This window comes from Arachis stenosperma, chromosome 1 (genome assembly GCF_014773155.1).
Source record: "Arachis stenosperma cultivar V10309 chromosome 1, arast.V10309.gnm1.PFL2, whole genome shotgun sequence".
NCBI classification, from domain to species: domain Eukaryota; kingdom Viridiplantae; phylum Streptophyta; class Magnoliopsida; order Fabales; family Fabaceae; genus Arachis; species Arachis stenosperma.
Window position 1 is genome coordinate 55,971,577 of NC_080377.1, and position 26,903 is coordinate 55,998,479.

The 26,903-nt window shown below is 39.4% G+C and overlaps 1 protein-coding gene and 1 non-coding gene across 2 annotated transcripts; one reads left to right on the forward strand and one right to left on the reverse strand.

Annotated features, from left to right (window-relative positions):
- Positions 1-13,344: 13,344 nt before the first annotated feature.
- LOC130979950 (uncharacterized) lies at positions 13,345-15,342 on the forward strand. Its single transcript, XM_057903522.1, has 2 exons — positions 13,345-14,248; positions 14,513-15,342. The coding sequence occupies exons 1-2, from the start codon at positions 13,345-13,347 to the stop codon at positions 15,340-15,342; spliced, it is 1,734 nt and encodes a 577-aa protein (XP_057759505.1).
- Positions 15,343-22,326: 6,984 nt separating this feature from the next.
- On the reverse strand, positions 22,327-22,434 carry LOC130955675 (small nucleolar RNA R71). The gene has a single exon (XR_009076841.1). It is a non-coding gene; the product is annotated as a small nucleolar RNA R71 (small nucleolar RNA).
- Positions 22,435-26,903: the final 4,469 nt, after the last annotated feature.

The following is a 26,903-nucleotide window of genomic DNA, read 5'->3' on the forward strand; positions in this document are numbered from 1 at the left end:
GCTCCCAATAGTTGTTGGGAGGAAGGTGCATTCCATGAGGCATCTCAGGGAATTGTTGATGATGAGCTCCCTCATGCATCTCTTGAGGGCCGTGAGGAGCTTCTCTTGCTTGCTCCATCCTCTTCTTGGTGATGGGCTTGTCTTCTTCAATGGAGACATCTCCCTCTATGATAACTCCAGCTGAGTAACATAGATGGCAAATAAGGTGAGGGAAGGCTAGCCGTGCCATGGGTGAGGACTTGTCGGCTATTTTGTAGAGTTCATTGGAGATGACCTCATGAACTTCTACTTCCTCTCCAATCATGATGCTATGGATCATGATGGCCCGATCCACAGTAACTTCAGATCGGTAGCTTGTAGGGATGATGGATCTTTGGATGAATTCCAACCATCCTCTAGCTACAGGCTTGAGGTCCAGTCTTCTTAGTTGGACTGGTTTGCCTTTGGAGTCTATTCTCCATTGGGCGCCTTCCACACATATGTCCATTAGGACTTGGTCCAACCTTTGATTAAAGTTGACCCTTCTTGTGTAGGGGCGTTCATCACCTTGCATCATGGGTAAGTGAAATGCCAACCTCACATTTTCCGGACTAAAATCTAAGTATTTCCCCCGAACCATTGTGAGATAGTTCTTTGGATTCGGGTTCATACTTTGATCATGGTTCCTAGTGATCCATGCATTGGCATAGAATTCTTGAACCATCAATATTCCGATTTGTTGCATGGGGTTGATTAAGACTTCCCAACCTCTTCTTTGAACTTCATGTCGGATCTCCGGATACTCATTCTTCTTGAGCTTGAAAGGGACCTCAGGGATCACCTTCTTCTTTGCCACAACATCATAGAAGTGGTCTTGATGGCTCTTGGAGATGAATCTTTCCATCTCCCATGACTCGGAGGTGGAAGCTTTTGCTTTCCCTTTCCCTTTTCTTGAAGAAACTCCGGCCTTAGGTGCCATTGGTAATGGAAAAACAAAAAAAAGCTTATGCTTTTACCACACCAAACTTAAAATTTGCTCGTCCTCGAGCAAGAAAGAAAAGAATAGTAGAAGAAGAAGAAGAGAATATGGTAGAGAGGGAGAGAAGTAGGTTCGGCTATATGGGAGAAGAAGGGGTTTGTGTTGTGTGAAAATGAAGAAGAATGGAAGGTTATTTATAGGGAGAGGGAGGGTGGGAGTTCGGCCATTTTGGGTGGGAATGGGTGGGAAATTGAATTTGAATTTTATGAGGGTAGGTGGGGTTTATGGGGAAGAGGAGGTTGATGTGAATGGTAAATGGGGTAATTGGGAAGAGGACTTGAGGTGATTGGTGAAGGTTTTTGGGAAGTGTGATATGGGGAAGAGTGAAATGAGATTTGGATTAGGAGAGTGTGATTAGGATTAAAAGGTAAGGTGGGAATATGGTAGGTGGGGATCCTGTGGGGTCCACAGATCCTGAGGTGAAAAGAAATACCATTCCTTCACCCTATAGGCATGTAAAATGCCTTCATGCATCATTCTGGCGTTCAAACGCCCATTGGTGCATGTTCTGGGCGTTCAACGCCCATGTAATGCATGTTTCTGGCGTTGAGCGCCAGTTTCATGCTTGTTTCTGGCGTTCAGCGCCAGTTTGTCCTCTCTGTGCACGTTCCTGGCGTTTAACGCCAGGTTGTTGCTTGTTTCTGGCGTTCAGCGCCAGAATGGTGCTCTGTTCTGGCGTTGAACGCCGGCCAGATGCACCTTACTGGCGTTGAATGCCAGTCTGCGCTACCTCCAGGGTGAAAAATTTTTTTCTTCTGTTTTTGACTCTGTTTTTAATTTTTTTGATTTTTTTCGTGACTCCTCATGATCATGTACCTAATTAAACACAAAAATAACAAAGAAATAAAATAAAATAAAATTAGATAAATAAAATTGGGTTGCCTCCCAACAAGCGCTTCTTTAATGTCAATAGCTTGACAGTGGCTCTCATGGAGCCACAAGGTGATCAGGTAAATGTTGTATAGTTGTCCATACCAAACTTAGAGTTTGGATATGGGATCTTAACACCAAACTTAGAGTTTGGTTGTGGCCTCACAACACCAAACTTAGAGTTTGACTGTGTGGGCTCTTCTTGACTCTGAACTGAGAGAAGCTCTTTATGCTTACTCTCTTCTGTCACAGAGGGATGGCCATGTGCCTTAAACACAAGGTATTCCCCATTCAATTGAAGGACTAATTCTCCTCTGTTGACATCTATCACAGCTCCTGCTGTGGCTAGGAAAGGTCTTCCAAGGATGATGCAATCATCCTCTTCCTTCCTAGTGTCTAAGATTATGAAATCAGCAGGGATGTAAAGGCCTTCAACCTTTACTAGCACGTCCTCTACTATTCCATAAGCTTGTCTCAATGACTTGTCTGCCAATTGTAATGAGAACAAGGCAGGTTGTACCTCAATGATCCCCAGCTTCTCCATTACAGAGAGTGGCATAAGATTTATCCCTGATCCCAGATCACACAGAGCTTTTTCAAAGGTCATGGTGCCTATGGTACAAGGTATTAAGAACTTGCCAGGATCTTGTTTCTTTTGAGGTAGAATTTTCTGAATCCAAGTATCCAGTTCATTAATGAGCAAGGGAGGTTCACTTTCCCAAGTCTCATTACCAAACAACTTGGCATTCAGCTTCATGATAGCTCCTAAATATTGAGCAACTTGCTCTCCAGTTACATCTTCATCCTCTTCTGAGGATGAATAGTCTTCAGAGCTCATGAATGGCAGAAGGAGATTTAATGGAATCTCTATGGTCTCTGTATGAGCCTCAGTTTCCTTTGGATCCTTAATAGGAAACTCCTTCTTGCTTGAGGGACGTCCCAGGAGGCCTTTCTCACTAGGATTTTTGTCCTCCTCCTCCCTTGTGCATTCGGCCACATTGACTATGTCAATGGCCTTGCACTCTCCTTTTGGATTCTCTTTTGTATTGCTTGGGAGAATACTGGGAGGAGTTTCAATAACTTTCTTACTCAGCTGGCCCACTTGTGCCTCCAGATTTCTAATAGAGGATCTTGTTTCATTCATGAAACTAAAAGTGGCCTTTGACAGATCAGAGACTATATTGGCTAAATTAGAAGTATTTTGTTCAGAATTTTCTGTCTGTTGCTGAGAAGATGATGGATATGGCTTACTATTATTCAGCCTGTTGCGTCCACCATTGTTAAAGCCTTGTTGAGGCTTTTGTTGATCCTTCCATGAGAAATTTGGATGATTTCTCCATGATGAATTATAGGTGTTTCCATAAGGTTCACCCATGTAATTAACCTCTGCCATGGCAGGGTTCTCAGGATCATAGGCTTCTTCGGAAGCTGCCTCTCTAGTACTGTTGGATGCATGTTGCAATCCATTCAGATTTTGAGAGATTATGTTGACCTGTTGAGTCAACATTTTGTTCTGAGCCAATATGGCATTCAGAGCATCAATTTCAAGAACTCCCTTCTTCTGAGGTACCCCATTATTCACGGAATTCCTCTCAGAGGTGTACATAAACTGGTTGTTTGCAACCATGTCAATGAGTTCTTGAGCCTCTTCAGGCATTTTCTTCAGGTGAATAGATCCACCTGCAGAATGGTCCAATGACATTTTCGAAAATTCAGAGAGACCATAATAGAATATATCTAATATGGTCCATTCTGAAAACATGTCAGATGGACATCTTTTGGTCAGCTGCTTGTATCTTTCCCAAGCTTCATAGAGGGATTCACCATCTTTTTGTTTGAAGGTTTGAACATCCACTCTCAGCTTGCTCAGCTTTTGAGGAGGAAAGAATTTATCTAGGAAGGCAGTGACCAGCTTATCCCAGGAGTCCAGGCTATCCTTGGGTTGTGAATCCAACCATATTCTAGCTCTGTCTCTTACAACAAAAGGGAAAAGCATGAGTCTGTAGACTTCAGGATCAACTCCATTTGTCTTTACAGTCTCACAGATCTGCAAGAACTCAGTTAAAAACTGATAAGGATCTTCAGATGGAAGTCCATAAAACTTGCAGTTTTGTTGCATTAAAGCAACTAGCTGAGGTTTCAGCTCAAAGTTATTGGCTCCAATGGCAGGAATAGAGATGCTTCTTCCATCAAACTTGGACGTTGGCTTTGTGAAGTCACCAAGCATTCTCCTTGCATTATTATTATTTTTGGCTGCCATCTCCTTCTCTTGTTCGAAAATTTCTGAAAGGTTGTTTCTGGATTGTTGTAACTTAGCTTCTCTTAATTTTCTCTTCAGAGTCCTTTCAGGTTCTGGATCAATTTCAACAAGAGTGCCTTTATCCTTGTTCCTGCTCATATGAAAGAGAAGAAAACAAGAAAAGAAAGAGGAATCCTCTATGTCACAGTATAGAGATTCCTTTATGTTAGTAGAAAAAGAAGGGGTAGAAGAAAGAAGAGGGAGATTCGGATTTTGGATGAAGAGAGGTGAAGAGAAGTGTTAGTAATTAAATAATTAAATAGAAGAAGAAAAAAGAAAGAGAATTTCGAAAATAATTTTAAAAAGGGGTTAGTGATTTTTGAAAATTTAGAGATTAAAATGTAATTAAAATTAAAACATGAAACAATTAATTAATTAAAAAGAATTTTTGAAAAAGAGAGAGATATTTTCGAAAATTTGAAGAGGGAAAAGTAGTTAGGTGGTTTTGAAAAAGATAAGAAACAAACAAAAAGTTAGTTAGTTGATTGAAAAAGATTTGAAAATCAAATTTGAAAAAGATAAGAAGATAAGAGGTTTAGATAAGATATTTTGAAATCAAATTTTGAAAAAATATAAAATTTTGAAAAGGATAAGATAAAAAGATAAGATAAAAGTTTTAAGAAAGAGATATTTTGAAAAAGATTTAATTTTTAAAATGACTTAACTAACAAGAAACTACAAGATAAGATTCTAGAATTTAAAGATTGAACCTTTCTTAACAAGAAAGTAACAAACTTCAAATTTGTAAACCAATCACATTAATTGTTAGCTAATTTTCGAAAATATGATGTAAAGATAAGAAAAAGATGTTGAAAAAATATTTTTTTTTAAATTTTCGAAAATAAATAAAAAAAATGAAAAAGATATGATTTTTGAAAAAGATTTTGAAAAGATAAGATTTTTAAAATTGAAATTTTGACTTGACTTATAAGAAACAACTAATTTTGAAAATTTTTGACCAAGTCAATCCCAAAATTTCAAAATTTTGGAGGGAAATAAGGAAAAGATATATTTTTTTTTTGATTTTTGAATTTTTAATTATGAGAGAGAAAAACAACAAAAATACTCAATGCATGAAATTTTTAGATCAAAACCATGAATGCATGCAAGAATGCTATGAATGTCAAGATGAACACCAAGAACACTTTGAAGATCATGATGAACATCAAGAACATAATTTTGAAAAATTTTTGATGCAAAGAAAACATGCAAGACACCAAACTTAGAAATCTTTAATGCATGGAAAATATGAATGCAAAAATGCACATGAAAAACAACAAACAACACAAAACAAGAAATCATCAAGATCAAACAAGAGGACTTATCAAGAACAACTTGAAGATCATGAAGAACACTATGAATGCATGGAATTTTCGAAAAAATGAAAGAAAAATTTTTAAAGCATGCAATTGACACCAAACTTAAAAATTGACTCAAGACTCAAACAAGAAACACAAAATATTTTTGATTTTTATGATTTTATGAATTTTTTTGAATTTTTATTAATTTTTTCGAAAATAATGTTAGGAAAAACGAAAATAAAAGAAAAAATTTTAAAAAAGATTTTTGAAAAGAAAATTACCTAATCTGAGCAACAAGATGAGCCGTCAGTTGTCCATACTCGAACAATCCCCGGCAACGGCGCCAAAAACTTGGTGGACGAAATTGTGATCAACAATATTGGCTCTTTAGTATGTACACAAAAACTATTGTGAGAGGAATCATTATTATGGCACTGGTTGAATTCACAACTCCGTTCAACTAACCAGCAAGTGTACTGGGTCGTCCAAGTAATAAACCTTACGTGAGTAAGGGTCGATCCCACAGAGATTGTTGGTATGAAGCAAGCTATGGTCACCTTGTAAATCTCAGTTAGGCAGACATAAATTGGTTTATGGTTTTGGAAATTAATAATAAGAAAATAGATGATATATAATAAAAGGGATAGAACACTTATGTAGATTCATTGGTGGGAATTTCAGATAAGCATATGGAGATGCTGTATGGCTCAAGGACGCCTGCTCTCCTACTGCTTCAACTCGATCCTTCTTACTCCTTTCCATGGCAAGCTGTGTATAGGGGTTCACCATCAGCGGTGGCTACTTTCAATCCTCTCGGGAAAATGGTCCTCTGCGGCTGTCACTCGCATGGCTAATCGTCTGGAGGCATCACCCATGGTTGATGGCTACATCCCATCCTCGCAGTGAAAACTACGCTCACGCACTCTGTCACAGCACGGCTAATCACTGGTTGGTTCCTGCGCCTACTGGAATAGAATCCCTTGATTCTTTTGCGTTTGTCATCACGCCAAGCACTTGCAAGTCTGAAGCACGTCACAGTCATTCATTACCGGAATCCTACTCGGAATACCACAGACAAGGTTAGACTTTCCGGATTCCCAGGATCCTACTCGGAATACCACAGACAAGGTGAGACTTTCCGGATCCTCATAAATGCCACCATCTATCTAGCTTATACCACGAAGATTCTGTTGGGGAATCTAAGAGATACACATTCAAGCTCGGTTGCATGTAGAACGGAAGTGGTTGTCAATCACGCGCATTCATAAGTGAGAATGATAATGAGGGTTATTTACTCATCACATTCATCATGTTCTTGGGTACGAATGAATATCTTGGAATAAGAATAAGAGAGAATTGAATAAAAGAAAATAAAACTGCATTAATACTTGAGGAACAGCAGAGCTCCACACCCTTAATCTATGGTGTGCAGAAACTCCACCGTTGAAAATACATAAGTAAAAGGTTCAGGCATGGCCGAATGGCCAGCCCCCTAAAACGTGATCAATAGCCTCTTAGGATGAAGAATAAAACAAGACTGAGACCAAAGATGTCTAATACATTAATAATTCATCCTATTTATAATAAACTAGCTCCTAGGGTTTACATGAGTAAGTAATTGATGCATAAATCCACTTCCGGGGCCCACTTGGTGTATGTTTGGGCTGAGCTTGATCAATCCACGAGCTGAGGCTTCTCTTGGAGTTGAACTCCGAGTTATGACGTGTTTTGGGCGTTCAACTCCGGATCATGACGTTTTTCTGGCGTTTAACTCCAGACAGCAGCATGTACTTGGCGTTCAACGCCAAGTTGCGTCGTCATTCTTCGAATAAAATATGGACTATTATATATTGCTGGAAAGCCCTGGATGTCTACTTTCCAACGCCGTTGAGAGCGCGCCAGTTGGAGTTCTGTAGCTCCAGAAAATCCATTTCGAGTGCAGGGAGGTCAGATTCCAACAGCATCAGCAGTCCTTTTTCAGAGTTTTGCTCAAATCCCTCAATTTCAGTCAGAATTTACCTGAAATCACAGAAAAACACACAAACTCATAGTAAAGTCCAGAAATGTGAATTTAACATAAAAACTAATGAAAACATCCCTAAAAGTAGCTTGAACTTACTAAAAACTACCTAAAAACAATGCCAAAAAGCGTATAAATTATCCGCTCATCAGTATGTTCTCTTCTTTTTATCCTATTTGATTTTCAGTTGCTTGGGGATAAGCAACAATTTAAGTTTGGTGTTGTGATGAGCGGATAATTTATATACTTTTTGGCATTGTTTTTAGGTAGTTTTTAGTAGGATCTAGCTACTTTTAGGGATGTCTTCTTTTGTTTTTATGATAAATTCACATTTCTGGAGTTTACTATGAGTTTGTGTATTTTTCTGTGGTTTCAGGTAATTTCTGGCTGAAATTGAGGGACCTGAGCAAAACTCTGATAAAAGGCTGACAAAGGATTGCTGATGCTGTTGGATTCTGACCTCCCTACACTCGAAATGGATTTTCTGGAGCTACAGAACTCTAAATGGCGCGATCTCAATGGCGTTGAAAAGTAGACATCCAGAGCTTTCCCGAAATATATAATAGTCCATACTTTATTCGAGATTAGACGATGCAAACTGGCGCTCAATGCCAGAAACACGTCACGAACCAGAGTTGAACGCCAAAAACATGTTACAACTTGGCGTTCAATTCCAATAGAAGCCTTAGCTCATGTAAAGTTCAAGCTCAGCCCAAGCACACACCAAGTAGGCCCTGGAGGTGGATTTCTGCATTAATTACTTACTTCTGTAAACCCTAGTAGCTAGTCTAGTATAAATAGGACTTTTTACTATTATATTTTCATCCTAGATTGTATTTTTGATCCTGTGATCACGTTTTAGGGGTTGGCCTCTCGGCCATGCCTGGACCTCTATCACTTATGTATTTTCAATGGTGGAGTTTCTACACACCATATATTAAGGGTGTGGAGCTCTGCTGTACCTCGAGTTTCAATGCAATTACTACTATTTTTATTCAATTCACTCTTATTTCTATTCTAAGATATTACTCGTACTTCAACCTAATGGATGTGATGATCCGTGACACTCATCATCATCTATCCCTATGAACGCGTGCCTGACAACCACTTCCATTCTACAAGCGAGAGCTAGAGTATATATCTCTTGGATTCCTTAATAAGAATCTTCGTGGTATAAGATAGAATTGATGGTAGCATTCATGGGAATCCGGAAAGTCTAACCTTGTCTGTGGTATTCCGAGTAGGATTCTGGGATTGAATGACTGTGACGAACTTCAAACTCACGATTGTTGGGCGTGATGACAAACGCAAAAGAATCAAGGGTTTCTATTCCAACATGATCGAGAACCGACAGATGATTAGCCGTGCTGTGACAGAGCATTTGGACCATTTTCACTGAGAGGATGGAATGTAGCCATTGACAACGGTGATGCCCTACATACAGCTTGCCATGGAAAGGAGTAAGAAGGATTGAAGGAAGGCAGTAGGAAAGCAGACGTCCTAGAGCCATACAGCATCTTCAGACGCTTATCTGAAACTCCCACCAATGAATCTACATAAGTATCTCTATCCTATTTTATTTTATTTTTGTCCACTATAATCTCTTAAAACATTTGAATCAGCCTGACTGAGATCTACAAGATGACCATAGCTTGTTTCGTACCAACAATCTCCGTGGGATCGACCCTTACTCACGTAAGGTATTACTTGGACGACTCAGTGCACTTGCTGGTTAGCTGTGTGGAGTTGTGACAAAGTGTGATTCACGTTTGAGAGTGCTACCAGGTTTTTGGCGCCATTGTTGATGATCACAATTTCGTGCACCATCACAGTATAGAGATCCCTTGAGGTGTCAGAGAAAAATAAGAATAGAAGAAGGAGGTAGGTAAGGAAAAATTCGAACACACAAAGAGAGATGGAGTTCAAATTGACAATGGAGGAGGAATGTTAGTGTTTAAATAGAAAAAGATAAAAGTGAGATGATTTTCAAAAATTGAATTAAAGTTTAAAACAATTAGTTAATAAAAAAGAATTTTGAAAAAATGGTTAATGGTTTTCGAAAAAAATTAAAGTGAGAAAGTGGTTAAGTGGTTTTGAAAAAAAGATAAGAAATAATAAATTTGAAAAGATAAGAAGTTAGAAAAAGATTTTAAAATCAAATTTTTAAAAGATATGATTGAAAGAGATTTGTTTGAAAAAGATATGATTGCAAAGATATGATTAAAAAGATTTGATTTCTAAAATCAATGACTTGATTAACAAGTAACTAAAAGATATGATTCTAAACTTCAAATATTGAACCTTTCTTAACAAGAAAGTAACAAACTTGAAATTTTTTAATCAAGATTTTTGAAAATTTTGAAAAATATTTGATTTAAAAAAAAAGATATGATTGATAGAGAAGATAGGAAAAAGATAAGATTTGAAAAAAATTTGAAAAATTATGAAGATTTGAAAACAAAATTTCTCTCCTTGTATCATCCTGGCGTTAAACACCCAGGAGCTACTTGTTTTGGGCGTTTAATGCCCAATTGCTGTATGGTTTGGGCGTTTAAACGCCCAGCCAGGTACCCTGGTTGGCGTTTAAACGCCAGTTTTCCTTCTTCACTGGGCATTTTGAATGCCCAGCTTTTTCTCTGTAATTCCTCTGCTTTATGTTCTTGGATCTTCATTTTGCTGTAATATTTATTTAAAAAAATATATTTTTGATTTTGAAAAACAAAAAAATGGGTCAAAACAGAAGAATCTTAGATCAAAACACAAGATATAGGCAAGAACATTATGCATGTCAAGATGAACACCAAGAACAATCTTGAAGATCAAGATTAACATCAAGAACTTAGTTTTCTTAATAAAAGAAAACATGGAGGACACCAAACTTAGAAATTTTTCATGTTTAGGCACTATGAATGCAAGAATGCATATGAAAAACATCATGCAATGCAAAACGAGAAATCATGAAGATTAAACAAGGCAATTCATCAAGAATAACTTGAAGATCATCATGAATATAATGCATGTGTTTCAAAAATTGCAAGACAATCAAAATCATACAATTGACACCAAACTTAAAATTTGGCACTAGATTCAAACAAAAACCATGAAATATTTTTGAGTTTTTATGATTTTATGAATTTTTTTTTTGTATTTTTTCAAAAATTATTTTAGAAAGGAAAATAAAGAAATTCAAAATTTTTAATAAGAATTCCAGGAATCATGCAATGTTAGTCTAAAGTTTCAGTCTAAAAGATTAGACTGTGCTAGCCAAGCTTCAGCAGACATTACATACAATAACCAACTTGATGGAATCAAAAAGGTTCTTGTGATGATACACGTATCATCTGAAACTCTAGAATTCATTCTTAAAAATTCTGAAGAACAAAACAAAATAAAATAAAATTACCTAATCTAAGCAACAAGATGAACCGTCAGTTGTCCAAACTCGAACAATCCCCGGCAACGGCGCCAAAAACTTGGTGCACGAAATTGTGATCTCTAACAATGGCGCTCAACTTGGTATGCACGTTCATAATCTCAGCACTTTCTTCACAACTCCGTACAACTAACCAGCAAGTGCACTGGGTCGTCCAAGTAATACCTTACTTGAGTAAGGGTCGATCCTACGGAGATTGTTGGTATGAAACAAGCTATAGTTATCTTGTAAATCTCAGTTAGGCAGATTCAAATTGGTTATGGAGTTTTGATAATTAAAAAGATAAATAAATAAACAATAAAATAAAGATAGAAATACTTATGTAATTCATTGGTGAGAATTTCAGATTAGTGTATGGAGATGCTTTGTTCCTTTTGAATCTCTGCTTTCCTACTGCTTTCATCCAATCCTTCATACTCTTTTCCATGGCAAGCTCTATGTTGGGTTTCACCAGCGTTAATGGCTACCTCCCGTCCTCTCAGTGAAAATGGTCCAACTACGGGTTACGTAGGGCTAATCATATGTCAGTTCTCACTTGGGTTGGAATAGGGTCCAGTGATCCTTTCGCGTCTGTCACACGCCCAACACTCATGAGTTTGAAGCTCGTCACAGTCATCCCATCCCAGATCCTACTCGGAATACCACAGACAAGGTTTAGACTTTCCAGATCTCAAGAATACTGCCAATGAATTCTAGCTTATACCACGAAGACTCTGATCTCAAGGAATTGAAGGCTCTGTTGTCAGGAGAGGCAATTGATAAACCCCGTTTTTAGGGTTTATCATGTATAGAATCTAAGGGTTTTATCAATGATCTTCCACACTTATTCATATAAAACTGCATGATTTTGTGTCTCTTTCCCATTTTTCCTCATAGATGAAAATGTACTTCTTTTGCATCAAAATGGATACATTGTAATCCTTCTCAATTACCATTAGATGTCTTGATCCGTTTGTTGAGTGATTTCAGAAGTTACAGGACAAAAATGGCTAAGAGGAATGAAGGAAGCATGCATGAATGGAAGGAGCACGGAACAAATTAAAGAATTGAAATTTCCACATGCACGCGCACACACACCGTGCGCGTACGCGTGGATGCATTCATCCAGAGCCAGCGTAGTAGAGCCGAGCGAGGAGCCGGCGCGTCTATATGGCTGGGCTATATCCCTTATGACGCTCGCGTGCACCTTACGCCTGTGCGCAAGATCGCAAAGGACCCAGGGACGTGTACGCGTGCAGTGCGCGTACGCATCGATGTGCGCACATGATTTTTTAAATGAAACACGTGCCCAGCAATTTCAGGGGGTTCCCAGGCCCTGCTTTGGAGCAAATTTTGGAGGGAAAAGCTTAAGAAGACCAAGGATTAGGAGTGTTATGACAATTAGTCATAATTCTAGATTTTTTTAGGGAGTTAGTTACATTTTATTTCTAGAGAGAGAAGCTCCAACTTTTCTCTAGGTTTTCATCCTCCATTGCAAGTTTCCTTGGAATTCTTGGTGAGATCTATTGACAATTGACTTTTTGTTTGGCTACAAGTGTAGATCTACTCTTCTTCTACTCTTAATTGATGTTCTTTTGATTCAATTCCTTAGATCTAGATTTGGTTCATTTTGTTACTTTGAATTTGGATTAATGAATTGAGGTTTCATTCAATTGTTTGATTGCTGATGATTGTTTGGATTAGATAGCTTTGATTTAATTCTCTTCTCTAAATTGCATCATGTTTTATATAATTGCCTACCAATTGTTTCTGATAATGACAACCTTAGCTATGGAGTAGATGATTATGAATTGAGAAGTGCTAATTGACTTGGAGTGCACTAAAGCTAGACTTTCCTAGGGTGAGACTAGGACTTGTGACTCAAGTTGGTTACTCTCACTTGACTTTCCTCCATTGTTAGGGGGTTAACTAAGTGAAGCAACAATCAATTCTTATCACAATTGAAGGAAACTATAATGATGGAACTTCCAATACTTACCCTTAGCTAAGGCTTTTATATCAATTAATTGTTGATTGCCTTGCTAGTTTGAATTTTTGCAGCAATTCTCAAAACCATAAAAGCTTTCCTAATCAATGATGCTTATTCTAAAGCAATTCCTAGGGAGAACGACCCGGGATCAATACTCTCGGTCATAGATTTTAGAATTGTTTGATGCGGTATTCGTGTGTTGGTTAGACTATACTCACGAGCGGATTTATCACTAGTTTCTAACCGGCATAAGGAATGACGCCGTTGCCGGGGAGTTGCTTATGTGTGCCATTCTATTGGTTGGTGTGAATATGTTGATATGTGAATACTTGTATTTCTTTCTTAATTGATTGTTTGCTCGTTTGATTGTTAGTTAGGATTAGTCTTTGCTTAGATACCAATTGATGTCATGAGTTTCTTATCTCCTTCATTGTATGACGCGTTCACTACCAAATCCGAGCTTAGCACCCTTTGATTCGGAAATTGAAAGAACCTTGCTTCATATTAGGCAAGCTCGGAGGCAGTTGGTCTTTGAGGAAGGTGAAAAGGTTTTTACCAATTCACCGACCATATCATCGTCATCCAATGAAGGCACCAATTACTCTTCCGTTGATACTACTAATAGTTTTTCTTTTGATTTAGGTTTTGACAACATGGCGGCTCCAAGGAGAGTTACTCTCAAGGAAGTGGGTGCACCAGATTTTGTTCCCCAACCTCTACATGTGCTTCACCCTAACTTGAATGCAAACTTTGAACTTAAGACCACTCTCATCCATCTCTTACCAAAGTTTCATGGACTTCCCGCACAAGATCCAATTAGACACCTCAAGGACTTTCATGGTGTATGCTCGACTACTAGGCGGGAAGGATCCGATGAAGTGGCTATATGGTTGTTTGCCTTTCCCTTCTCTCTTGAGGGAAGAGCCAAGGAGTGGTTCTATACCTTGCCTAGTGATGTTGTGTCCGATTGGGATTTGCTTAGGAGAGAATTCCTTGATAAGTTCATGCCCGTGGAAATGACGGCCAAGCTAAGGAAGGAGATCTCATGTATTGTACAAGGCGAGATGGAAACTTTGTATGAATATTGGGAACGGTTTCGCAAACTTCTTGATTCATGCCCCAACCATATGATTAACACTCAAGTCTTGCTTAGCTATGTGTGCCAAGGCATGAGGGAGCAAGATAAGAATTTGTTGGATGCTTCAAGAAACAGTTCTTTGTCAAAGTATAGGACGGCGGAGGAGGCATGGCAACTCATTACCAACTTGGCTGAGTCCACTCAACATGCTAGACGGAGAGTCAACTGTCCAAAGGCCGTAAATGAAGTTTCTTCTAGTGGTGAGACCGCTACCCTTACTAAGACCTTGTGTGAAATGACAAGCATTCTAAAGCAATTCCAAGTGAATCAACAACAACCTCCATCTCAACAACAACCTTCTCCTCAAAACCAACAATGTCAACAATTGGTCCCCTAAAGAGTGTGTGGCATTTGCTCATGCTACTCCCACTACACGGATGAATGTCCAAGTCTCCAAGAAGATAACACTCTAGCGGCTACCCACAACTTTTATGATCGCCCCTACTATGAACGTTCTAATCAAGGATACCATAACCAAGGGTACCCCCAACAAGGAGGCAACTATAGCCAAGGGAGTAACAACTCCAATCAAGGATGGAGGGATAGCTCCAACCAAAGTTGGCGGGACAATTATCAACAAGGAGGAAGGGATAATGGAGGCAACCAAAGATGGAACAACAACACTTCACAACACCGCTATTCACAAAACCCTCCAAACCAACAACCAAATCAAGGAAGGAACTATCAAACCTACATACCACCTCATAGACAACCACTTCCACCCAACCAACCCCAAGCACCACAAATTACCTACCCTTCCACATCTCCAAATCAAGATGACACACTCCGATCCATACTCCAAGGACAAAAGGAACTCCAAAACACCCTCAACTCAAGTCTTAATGGCCTCACTTCTACTCTCCAAGCTCTCATTGCTCGCATGGAGCCACCTTCTATTCCCACTCTTCAAGCCTCAACCTCTAGTGCCATACCCTCTCAACCTTTACCCAACCCCAAAGGTGGCATCAACGCCGTAACCTTGAGGTCCGGAATGCAATTGAAAGAAAGGGATTCAAAGGCACCTAACCCGATGAAAGTTGCTCAAGAGAAAGATGGAGTTGAGATAGAAGAAATTGAAGAGGAGGAGGAGTCACATGTAATAGTTGAAGATGAAGACCCTCAACCAAGGAGTGAAGTCCCTAGAAAAGGGCAAATTTTAGAGGAAGTGGCTCAACCAATTCCATTTCCTACATTGGCAAGAAAGGCTAAGAAGCGTGTGGAGCTTGACCCAACCATGGTAAAGATGTTCAAGAAAGTGGAGGTAACCATCCCCCTCTTTGATGCTATACAGTAAGTGCCTAAATATACAAAATTTCTTAAGGACTTGTGTATGAACAAAGATAGAATTCATGAGTTGGAAACCATTCCATTGGGTAGTTCCATTTCGGCTTTGATGGGATCCATTCCGGAAAAGTGTGTTGATCCGGGTCCTTGCTTAGTTTCTTGTGTCATTGATGGAGTCCAATTCATTGATTGTATGTGCGACCTTGGTGCATGCGTTAGTATTATGCCTCTTTCCATTTATCATCTATTGAAGCTCCCACCGTTGAAGCGGTCGGCGGCTAGGTTTGTCTTGGCGGACAAGAGCATAATAACCGTGTCGGGTATTGCGGAAGATGTGTTGGTCAACATCAAGGGTTTGATATTTCCAATTGATTTCCATATCATTGCGATGCCACCAAGTGAATCCGAGAGGGCGTCATCTATCCTACTTGGGAGGCTGGTGTGCGAAATTGTGATCATTACTTTTCACAACTCAATTACTCCCTAGTAATGGCCCCAAGAACTTGGTGCTCACTACCATGGCATAAACACAACTTTGCACAACTAACCAGCAAGTGCACTGGGTCGTCCAAGTAATAAACCTTACGCGAGTAAGGGTCAATCCCACGGAGATTGTTGGTATGAAGCAAGCTATGGTCACCTTGTAAATCTTAGTCAGGCAAACTCAAATGGGTATAGGTGATATATGAATAAAACATAAAGATAAAGATAGGGATACTTATGTATATCATTGGTGAGAGCTTCAGATAAGCGTATGAAGATGCTTGTCCCTTCCGTCTCTTTGCTTTCCTACTGTCTTCATCCAATCCTTCTTACTCCTTTCCATGGCAAGCTTATGCAAGGGTTTCACCGTTGTCAGTGGCTACCTCCCATCCTCTCAGTGGAAATGTTCAACGCACCCTGTCACGGCACGGCTATCCATCTGTCGGTTCTCGATCAGGCCGGAATAGAATCCATTGATTCTTTTGCGTCTGTCACTAACGCCCCGCCTTCAGGAGTTTGAAGCACGTCACAGTCATTCAATCATTGAATCCTACTCAGAATACCACAGACAAGGTTAGACCTTCCGGATTCTCTTGAATGCCGCCATCAGTTCTTGCCTATACCACGAAGACTCTGATCTCAGGAATGGCTGGCTCGTTTGTCAGGCGAGCACTCGGTTGTCAGGCGATCAACCATGCATCGTGTATCAGGAATCCAAGAGATATTCACCCAATCTAAGGTAGAACGGAGGTGGTTGTCAGTCACACGTTCATAGGTGAGAATGATGATGAGTGTCACGGATCATCACATTCATCAAGTTGAAGAACAAGTGATATCTTGGACAAAGAACAAGCGGAATTGAATAGAAGAACAATAGTAATTGCATTAATACTCGAGGTACAGCAGAGCTCCACACCTTAATCTATGGTGTGTAGAAACTCCACCGTTGAAAATACATAAGAACAAGGTCTAGGCATGGCCGAATGGCCAGCCTCCCAAAGAGGGTTCAATCATAAAAACATGATAAAAGATCTCTAAGATTGAAAGATTATAACACAATAGTAAAAGGTCCTACTTATAGGAAACTAGTAGCCTAAGGTGTACAAAGATGAGTAAATGACATAAAAATCCACTTCCGGGCCCACTTGGTGTGTGCTTGGGCTGAGCAATGAAGCATTTTCGTGTAGAGACTCTTCTTGGAGTTAAACGCCAGCTTTTATGCCAGTTTGGGCGTTTAACTCCCATTTAGGTGCCAGTTCCGGCGTTTAACGCTGGGATTTCTGAGGGTAACTTTGAACGCCGGTTTGGGCCATCAAATCTTGGGCAAAGTATGGACTATCATATATTGTTGGAAAGCCCAGGATGTCTACTTTCCAACGCCGTTGAGAGCGCGCCAATTGGGCTTCTGTAGCTCCAGAAAATCCACTTCGAGTGCAGGGAGGTCAGAATCCAACAGCATCTGCAGTCCTTTTCAGTCTCTGAATCAGATTTTTGCTCAGGTCCCTCAATTTCAGCCAGAAAATACCTGAAATCACAGAAAAACACACAAACTCATAGTAAAGTCCAGAAAAGTGAATTTTAACTAAAAACTAATAAAAATATACTAAAAACTCAACTCAAACTACTAAAAACATACTAAAAACAATGCCAAAAAGTGTACAAATTATCCGCTCATCACAACACCAAACTTAAATTGTTGCTTGTCCTCAAGCAACTGAAGATCAAATAAGATAAAAAGAAGAGAATATGCAATGAATTCCAAAAACATCTATGAAGATCAGTATTAATTAGATGAGCGGGGCTTTTAGCTTTTTGCCTCTGAATAGTTTTGGTATCTCACTCTATCCTTTGAAATTCAGAATAATTGGCTTCTTTAGGAACTCAGAATCCAGATAGTGTCATTGATTCTCCTAGTTAAGTATGATGATTCTTGAACACAGCTACTTATTGAGTCTTGGCCGTGGCCCAAAGCACTCTGTCTTCCAGTATTACCACGGATACATACATGCCACAGACACATAATTGGGTGAACCTTTTCAGATTGTGACTCAGCTTTGCTAGAGTCCCCAACTAGAGGTGTCCAGGGTTCTTAAGCACACTCTTCTTGCCTTGGATCACAACTTTATTTCTTTCTTTTTTTCTTTCTTTTTCTCTTTCTTTTTCGTTTTTTTTTTCGCCTCTTTTTTTTTTTTTGTATTCACTGCTTTTTCTTGCTTCAAGAAACATTTTTATGATTTTTCAGATCCTCAGTAACATGTCTCCTTTTTCATCATTCTTTCAAGAGCCAACATTCATGAACCACAAATTCAAAAGACATATGCACTGTTTAAGCATACATTCAGAGAACAAAAGTGTTGCCACCACATCAAAATAATTAAACTGTTATAAAATTCAAGATTCATGCAATTCCTATCTTTTTCAATTAAGAACATTTGTTTATTTAAGAAAGGTGATGGATTCATAGGACATTCATAACTTTAAGGCATAGACACTAAGACACTAATGATCATAAGACACAAACATAGATAAACATAAGCATGAAAATTTGAAAAACAAGAAAGTAAAGAACAAGGAGATTAAAGAACGGGTCCACCTCAGTGATGGCGGCTTGTTCTTCCTCTTGAAGGTCTTATGGAGTGCTTGAGCTCCTCAATGTCTCTTCCTTGTCTTTGTTGCTCCTCTCTCATGATTCTTTGATCTTCTCTAATTTCATGGAGGATGATGGAGTGTTCTTGGTGCTCCACCCTTAGTTGTCCCATGTTGGAACTCAATTCTCCTAGGGAGGTGTTCAGTTGCTCCCAATAGTCTTGTGGAGGAAAGTGTGATGAGCGGATAATTTGTACGCTTTTTGGCATTGTTTTTAGTATGTTTTTAGTAGTTTTAGTTGAGTTCTTAGTATATTTTTATTAGTTTTTAGTTAAAATTCACTTTTCTGGACTTTACTATGAGTTTGTGTGTTTTTCTGTGATTTCAGGTATTTTCTGGCTGAAATTGAGGGACCTGAGCAAAAATCTAATTCAGAGACTGAAAAGGACTGCAGATGCTGTTGGATTCTGACCTCCCTGCACTCGAAGTGGATTTTCTGGAGCTACAGAAGCCCAATTGGCGCGCTCTCAACGGCGTTGGAAAGTAGACATCCTGGGCTTTCCAACAATATATGATAGTCCATACTTTGCCCAAGATTTGATGGCCCAAACCGGCGTTCAAAGTTACCCTCAGAAATCCCAGCGTTAAACGCCGGAACTGGCACCTAAATGGGAGTTAAACGCCCAAACTGGCATAAAAGCTGGCGTTTAACTCCAAGAAGAGTCTCTACACGAAAATGCTTCATTGCTCAGCCCAAGCACACACCAAGTGGGCCCGGAAGTGGATTTTTATGTCATTTACTCATCTTTGTACACCTTAGGCTACTAGTTTCCTATAAGTAGGACCTTTTACTATTGTGTTATAATCTTTCAATCTTAGAGATCTTTTATCATGTTTTTATGATTGAACCCTCTTTGGGAGGCTGGCCATTCGGCCATGCCTAGACCTTGTTCTTATGTATTTTCAACGGTGGAGTTTCTACACACCATTGATTAAGGTGTGGAGCTCTGCTGTACCTCGAGTATTAATGCAATTACTATTGTTCTTCTATTCAATTCCGCTTGTTCTTTGTCCAAGATATCACTTGTTCTTCAACTTGATGAATGTGATGATCCGTGACACTCATCATCATTCTCACTTATGAACAAAGTGACTGACAACCACTTCTGTTCTACAAGCAAACAAGGCTCTAGTGTTTATCTCTTGGATTCTTTAACCGGAATCTTCGTGGTATAGGCGAGAACTGATGGCGGCATTCAAGAGAATCCGGAAGGTCTAACATTGTCTGTGGTATTCTGAGTAGGATTCAATGATTGAATGACTGTGACGTGCTTCAAACTCCTAGCAGGCGGGGCGTTAGTGACAGACGCAAAAGAATCAATGGATTCTATTCCGGCCTGACCGAGAACCGACAGATGATTAGCCATATGCTGTGACAGAGCATAGGAACGTTTTCACTGAGAGGATGGGAGGTAGCCACTGACAACGGTGAAACCCTTGCATAAGCTTGCCATGGAAAGGAGTAAGAAGGATTGAATGAAGACAGTAAGAAAGCAGAGAGACGGAAGGGAAAGCATCTTCATACGCTTATCTGAAGCTCTTACCAATGATATACATAAGTACCTCTATCTTTATCTTTATGTTTTATTCATCATCTATACCCATTTGAGTCTGCCTGACTGAGATTTACAAGGTGACCATAGCTTGCTTCATACCAACAATCTCCGTGGGATCGACCCTTACTCGCGTAAGGTTTATTACTTGGACGACCCATTGCACTTGCTGGTTAGTTGTGCAAAGTTGTGTAGTGAATCACAATTTCGCGCACCAAGTTTTTGGCGCCGTTGCCGGGGATTGTTTTGTGTATGGACAACTGACGGTTCATCTTGTTACTTAGATTAGGTATTTTTTTTCAGAGTTCTTAAGAATGAATTCTAGTGTTTCAAGGTGATGTTCTTATCATCACCAAAGCTGATTGATTATCATCAATTTAGCTCTTGAATGCAATGTCCTGTTGAAGCTTGGCTAGCTATGTCTAATTCCTTTAGACTAAAGCTTTAGACTAACATTGCATGATTCCTGGAATTCTCATTAAGAATTTTGATACCTTTATTTTCTTTTCCACTTAATTTTCGAAAAAGCACAAAAAAATTTACAAAACCATACAAACCACAAATAATTTTATGTTTCTTGTTTGAAGTCTAGTGTCTCATTTTAAGTTTGGTGTCAATTGCATGTTTCTGCTCTTTTTGCATTCATGCATGTGTCTTCATTAATCTTCAAGTTGTTCTTGATGATTTTATTACTATGATTTTTAATTCTCTTGACTTGAGTGTTTATGTGTCTCATATGCATTCACATTTTATTAGTATCAGTAGTATACAAACTGCTAAGTTTGGTATCTTGCATGCATTGTTATTTGATCTTGATTATTCCTTATTATTAAAAATCCAAAAATATTTTTTTTTATTTGTGTCTTTTCAAGTCAATAATACGGAGAATTGAAGACTCATAACATACTGCAGAGGAATTACACAGAAAAAGCTGGGCGTTCAAAACGCCCAGTGAAGAAGGCAGACTGGCGTTTAAACGCCAGCCAGGGTGCCTGGTTGGGCGTTTAACGCCCAAAAAGGTAGTGCATTAGGCGTTAAACGCCAGAATGTGCACCATTCTGGGCGTTTAACACCAGGATGGCACAAGGGGGAGGATTTTGTTTTCAAATCAATTTTTTTTTAGTTTTCAATGTTTTTCAAAATCAAATCTTTTTCAAATCATATCTTTTCAATCAAATGTTTTCAAAATCAATTTCTTTCCTTTTTCAAAGATACTTGCTAACAATTAATGATTTGATTGAACATTTCAAGTATGTTGCCTTTTCTGTTGAGAAAGGTTTAATGTTTGAATCATATCTTTTCTTGTTAGGCAAGTCATTAATTTTTAAAATCAAATCTTTTTTTTTTTAAAATTGTTTTTCAAATCATATCTTTTCAATCATATCTTTTTAAAACCATAATTTTTTTTTCATATCTTTTTTTTAATCACATCTTTTTCAAAACAGTTTTTAATCATATCCTTTTGATTTCTAATTTCAAAATCTTTTTCAAAAAATCACTTGATTTCTTTCCCACTTTTAGTTTTCGAAAATTATCAATCAATTTTTCAAAATGTTTTCAAAATCTTTTTAACTTAATTTTCGAAAATTCTCTTCCCCTCTTCTCACATCCTTCTATTTATGGAGTACCACTCCTCCTCAATGCACAATTCGAACTCTATCTCACTAAGTTCGAATTCTCTACTTCTTCCTTCTATTTTTCTTTTCCTCTGACACCTCAAGGAATCTCTATACTGTGACATAGAGGATTTCACATTTTCTTGTTCTCTTCTCTTTCATATGAGCAGGAGCAGAGACAAAGGCATTCTTGTTGAAGCTGACCCTGAACCTGAAAGGACCTTGAAGCGAAAGCTAAGAGAAGCTAAGACATAACTCTCTGTAGAGGACCTAATAGAAATCTTCAAAGAAGAAGAACCCATGGCAGCCGAAAACAATAACAATGCAAGGAAGGTGCTGGGTGACTTTACTGCACCTACTCCCGACTTTTATGGGAGAAGCATCTCTATCCCTGCCATTGGAGCAAACAATTTTGAGCTTAAGCCTCAATTAGTTTCTCTGATGCAACAGAATTGCAAGTTCCATGGACTTCCATTGGAAGATCCTCATCAGTTCTTAGCTGAATTCTTGCAAATCTGTGACACTGTTAAGACTAATGGGGTTGACCCTGAGGTCTACAGACTTATGCTATTCCCTTTTGCTGTAAGAGACAGAGTTAGGATATGGTTGGACTCACAACCTAAAGAAAGCCTGGACTCTTGGGAAAAGCTAGTCAATGCCTTCTTGGCAAAGTTCTTTCCACCTCAAAAATTGAGTAAGCTTAGAGTGGAAGTCCAAACCTTCAGACAGAAGGATGGAGAATCCCTCTATGAAGCTTGGGAAAGATACAAACAATTAATCAGAAAATGTCCTTCTGACATGCTTTCTGAATGGAGCATCATAGGTATTTTCTATGATGGTCTCTCTGAACTATCCAAGATGTCTTTGGATAGCTCTGCTGGAGGATCTCTTCATCTGAAGAAGACGCCTACAGAGGCTCAAGAGCTAATTGAAATGGTTGCAAATAACCAATTCATGTACACTTCTGAAAGGAACCCTGTGAACAATGGGAAAAGTCAGAAGAAAGGAGTTCTTGAGATTGATACTCTGAATGCCATATTGGCTCAGAACAAGATATTGACTCAACAAGTCAATTTGATTTCTCAAAGTCTGTCTGGAATGCAAAATGCACCAAGCAGTACTAAGGATGCTTCATCTGAGGAAGAAGCTTATGATCCTGAGAACCCTTCAATGGAAGAGGTGAATTACCTAGGAGAACCCTATGGAAACACCTATAATTCTTCATGGAGAAATCACCCAAATTTCTCATGGAAGAATCAAGAGAGACCTCAACAAGGTTTCAACAACAATAATGGTGGAAGAAACAGGTTTAGCAATGGCAAGCCTTTTCCATCATCTTCTCAGCAACAGACAGAGAGCTCAAAGCAGAACACCTCTGACTTAGCAACCATGGTCTCTGATCTAATCAAAATCACTCAAAGTTTCATGACTGAAACAAGATCCTCCATTAGGAATCTGGAGGCACAAGTGGGACAGCTGAGCAAGAAGGTTACTGAACTCCCTCCAAGTACTCTTCCAAGCAATACAGAAGAAAACCCAAAAGGAGAGTGCAAGGCCATAAACATGGCCGAATTTGGAGAGGAAGGAGAGGAAGTGAACGCCACTGAGGAAGACCTCAATGGGCGTGCACTGACCTCCACTGAGTTCCCCAATGAGGAACCATGGGAATCTGAGGCTCAAAATGAGACCATAGAGATTCCACTGAACTTACTTCTGCCTTTCATGAGCTCTGATGAGTATTCTTCCTCTGAAGAGGATGAGTATGTCACTGAAGAGCAAGTTGCTAAATACCTTGGAGCAATCATGAAGCTAAATGACAAGCTATTTGGAAATGAGACTTGGGAGGATGAACCCCCTTTGCTCACCAAAGAATTGGATGACTTTTCTAGGCAGAAATTACCTCAAAAGAGACAAGATCCTGGGAAGTTTTCAATACCTTGTACCATAGGCACCATGACCTTCAAGAAGGCTCTGTGTGACTTAGGGTCAAGTGTAAACCTCATGCCTCTCTCTGTAATGGAGAAACTAGGGATCTTTAAGGTACAAGCTGCAAGAATCTCATTAGAGATGGCAGACAATTCAAAGAAACAAGCTTATGGACTTGTAGAGAATGTCTTGGTGAAGATTGAAGACCATTACATCCCTACTGATTTCATAGTCCTAGAGACTGGGAAGTGCATGGATGAATCTATCATCCTTGGCAGACCCTTCCTAGCCACAGCAAAAGCTGTGATTGATGTTGATGGAGGTGAGCTGATCATTCAAGTGAATGAAGAATCCTTTGTGTTTAAGGCTCAAGGATATCCCTCTGTCACCATGGAGAAGAAGCATGAAGAGCTTCTCTCAAATCAGAGTCAAGCAGAGCCCCCACAGTCAAACTCTAAGTTTGGTGTTGGGAGGCCACAACCAAACTCTAAGTTTGGTGTTGAACCCCCACATTCAAACTCTAAGTTTAGTGTTGGGAGGTTCCAACATTACTCTGAGTATCTGTGAGGCTCCATGAGAGCCCTCTGTCAAGCTACTGACATTAAAGAAGCGCTTGTTGGGAGGCAACCCAATGTTATATTTTATCTATTCTCTTTTGTTATTTTATTTTATTGTGTAGGTTGATGATCATGAGAAGTCACAAAATCAATTGAAAAAGCAAAAACAGAATGAAAAACAGGAAGAAAAACAGCACACCCTGGAGGAAGATGTTGCTGGCGTTTAAACGCAAGTAAGGCTAGCAGGTGGGCGTTTAACGCCCAGTCTGGCACCATTCTGGGCGTTTAACGCCAGAAAGGGGCACCAGACTGGCGTTAAACGCCAGGAAAGGGCAAGAACCTGGCGTTAAACGCCAGAAATGGGCACCAGCCCGGCGTTTAACGCCAGAATTGGCTAAAAACGTGGTTTTTCATGCCATTTGGTGCAGGGATGACTTTTCCTTGACACCTCAGGATCTGTGGACCCCACAGGATCCCCACCTACCCCATCACTCTCTCTCTTCTTCACCCATTGACCAATCACCTCAACACCTCTTCCCCAAAAACCCTTCACCTATCAAATCCCATTTTTCTCTTCACCACTCACATTCATCCTTCATAAAACCCCACCTACCTCACCCTTCAAATTCAAACCACTTTCCCTCCCAAACCAACCCATACATGGCCGAAACACAAAGCCATTCCCTTCTTCCTCATTTCTTCTTCTTCTGCTCTCTTCTTTCTTCTTTTGCTCGAGGACGAGCAAACCTTTTAAGTTTGGTGTGGTAAAAGCATTGCTTTTTGTTTTTCCATAACCATTTATGGCATCCAAGGCCGGAGAAACCTCTAGAAAGAGGAAAGGGAAGGCAAAAGCTTCCACCTCCGAGTCATGGGAGATGGAGAGATTCATCTCAAGGGTGCATCAAGACCACTTCTATGAAGTTGTGGCCTTGAAGAAGGTGATCCCCGAGGTCCCTTTTTCACTCAAAAAGAGTGAATATCTGGAGAACCGACATGAGATCCGAAGAAGAGGTTGGGAAGTTCTTACCAACCCCATTCAACAAGTCAGAATCTTGATGGTTCAAAAGTTCTATGCCAATGCATGGATCACCAAGAACCATGATCAAAGTGTGAACTCGGATCCAAAGAATTGGCTTACTATGGTTCGGGGGAAATACTTGGATTTTAGTCCGGAAAATGTAAGGTTAGCATTCAACTTGCCCATGATGCAAGGAGATGAACATCCTTACACTAGAAGGGTCAACTTTGATCAAAGGTTGGACCAAGTCCTCACAGTCATATGTGAAGAGGGCGCACAATGGAAGAGAGATTCAAGAGGGAAGCCGGTTCAATTGAGAAGGCATGACCTCAAACCCGTGGCTAGAGGATGGTTGGAGTTTATCCAACGCTCAATCATTCCCACTAGCAACCGGTCCGAAGTTACTCTAGACCGAGCCATCATGATCCATAGCATCATGATAGGAGAAGAAGTGGAAGTTCATGAGGTTATAACCCAAGAACTTTATAAGGTGGCGGACAAGTCTTCTACCCTGGCAAGGTTAGCCTTCCCTCATCTCATTTGTCACCTCTGTTATTCAGTTGGAGTTGACATAGAGGAAGACATCCCCATTGATGAGGACAAGCCCATCACCAAGAAAAGGATGGAGCAAACAAGAGACCCCTCTCATCATGAGATCCCTGAGATACCTCAAGGGATGCACTTTCCTCCACAAGACTATTGGGAGCAACTAAACACCTCCCTAGGAGAATTGAGTTCCAACATGGGACAACTAAGGGCGGAGCACCAAGAACATTCCATCCTCCTCCATAAAATTAGAGAAGATCAAAGAATCATGAGAGAGGAGCAACAAAGACAAGGAAGAGACATTGAGGAGCTCAAGCACTCCATAAGACCTTCAAGAGGAAGAACAAGCCGCCATCACTAAGGTGGACCCGTTCTTTAATCTCCTTGTTCTTTATTTTTCGAAAATTTATGCTTTATGCTTGTCCATGTTTGTGTCTTATGATCATTAGTGTCTATGCCTTAAAGTTATGAATGTCCTATGAATCCATCACCTTTCTTGAATAAACAATGTTCTTAATTGAAAAAGATAAGAATTGCATGAATTTTGAATTTTACAACAGTTTAATCATTTTGATGTGGTGGCAATACTTTTGTTCTCTGAATGTATGTTTGAACAGTGCATATGTCTTTTGAATTTGTGGTTCATGAATGTTGGCTCTTGAAAGAATGATGAAAAAGGAGACATGTTACTGAGGATCTGAAAAATCATAAAAATGATTCTTGAAGCAAGAAAAAGCAGTGAATACAAAAAAAAAAAAAGAGAAGCAAGCGAAAAAAAAAACGAAAAAGGAAGAGAAAAAGAAATAAAAAGAAAGAAATAAAGTTGTGATCCAAGGCAAAAAGAGTGTGCTTAAGAACCATGGACACCTCTAATTGGGGACTCTAGCAAAGCTGAGTCACAATCTGAAAAGGTTCACCCAATTATGTGTCTGTGGCATGTATGTATCCGGTGGTAATACTGGAAGACAGAGTGCTTTGGGCCACGGCCAAGACTCATGAAGTAGCTGTGTTCAAGAATCATCATACTTAACTAGGAGAATCAATGACATTATCTAGATTCTGAGTTCCTAAAGAAGCCAATCATTCTGAATTTCAAAGGATAGAGTGAGATGCCAAAACTATTCAGAGGCAAAAAGCTAAAAGCCCCGCTCATTTAATTAATACTGATCTTCATAGATGTTTTTGGAATTCATTGCATATTCTCTTCTTTTTATCTTATTTGACTT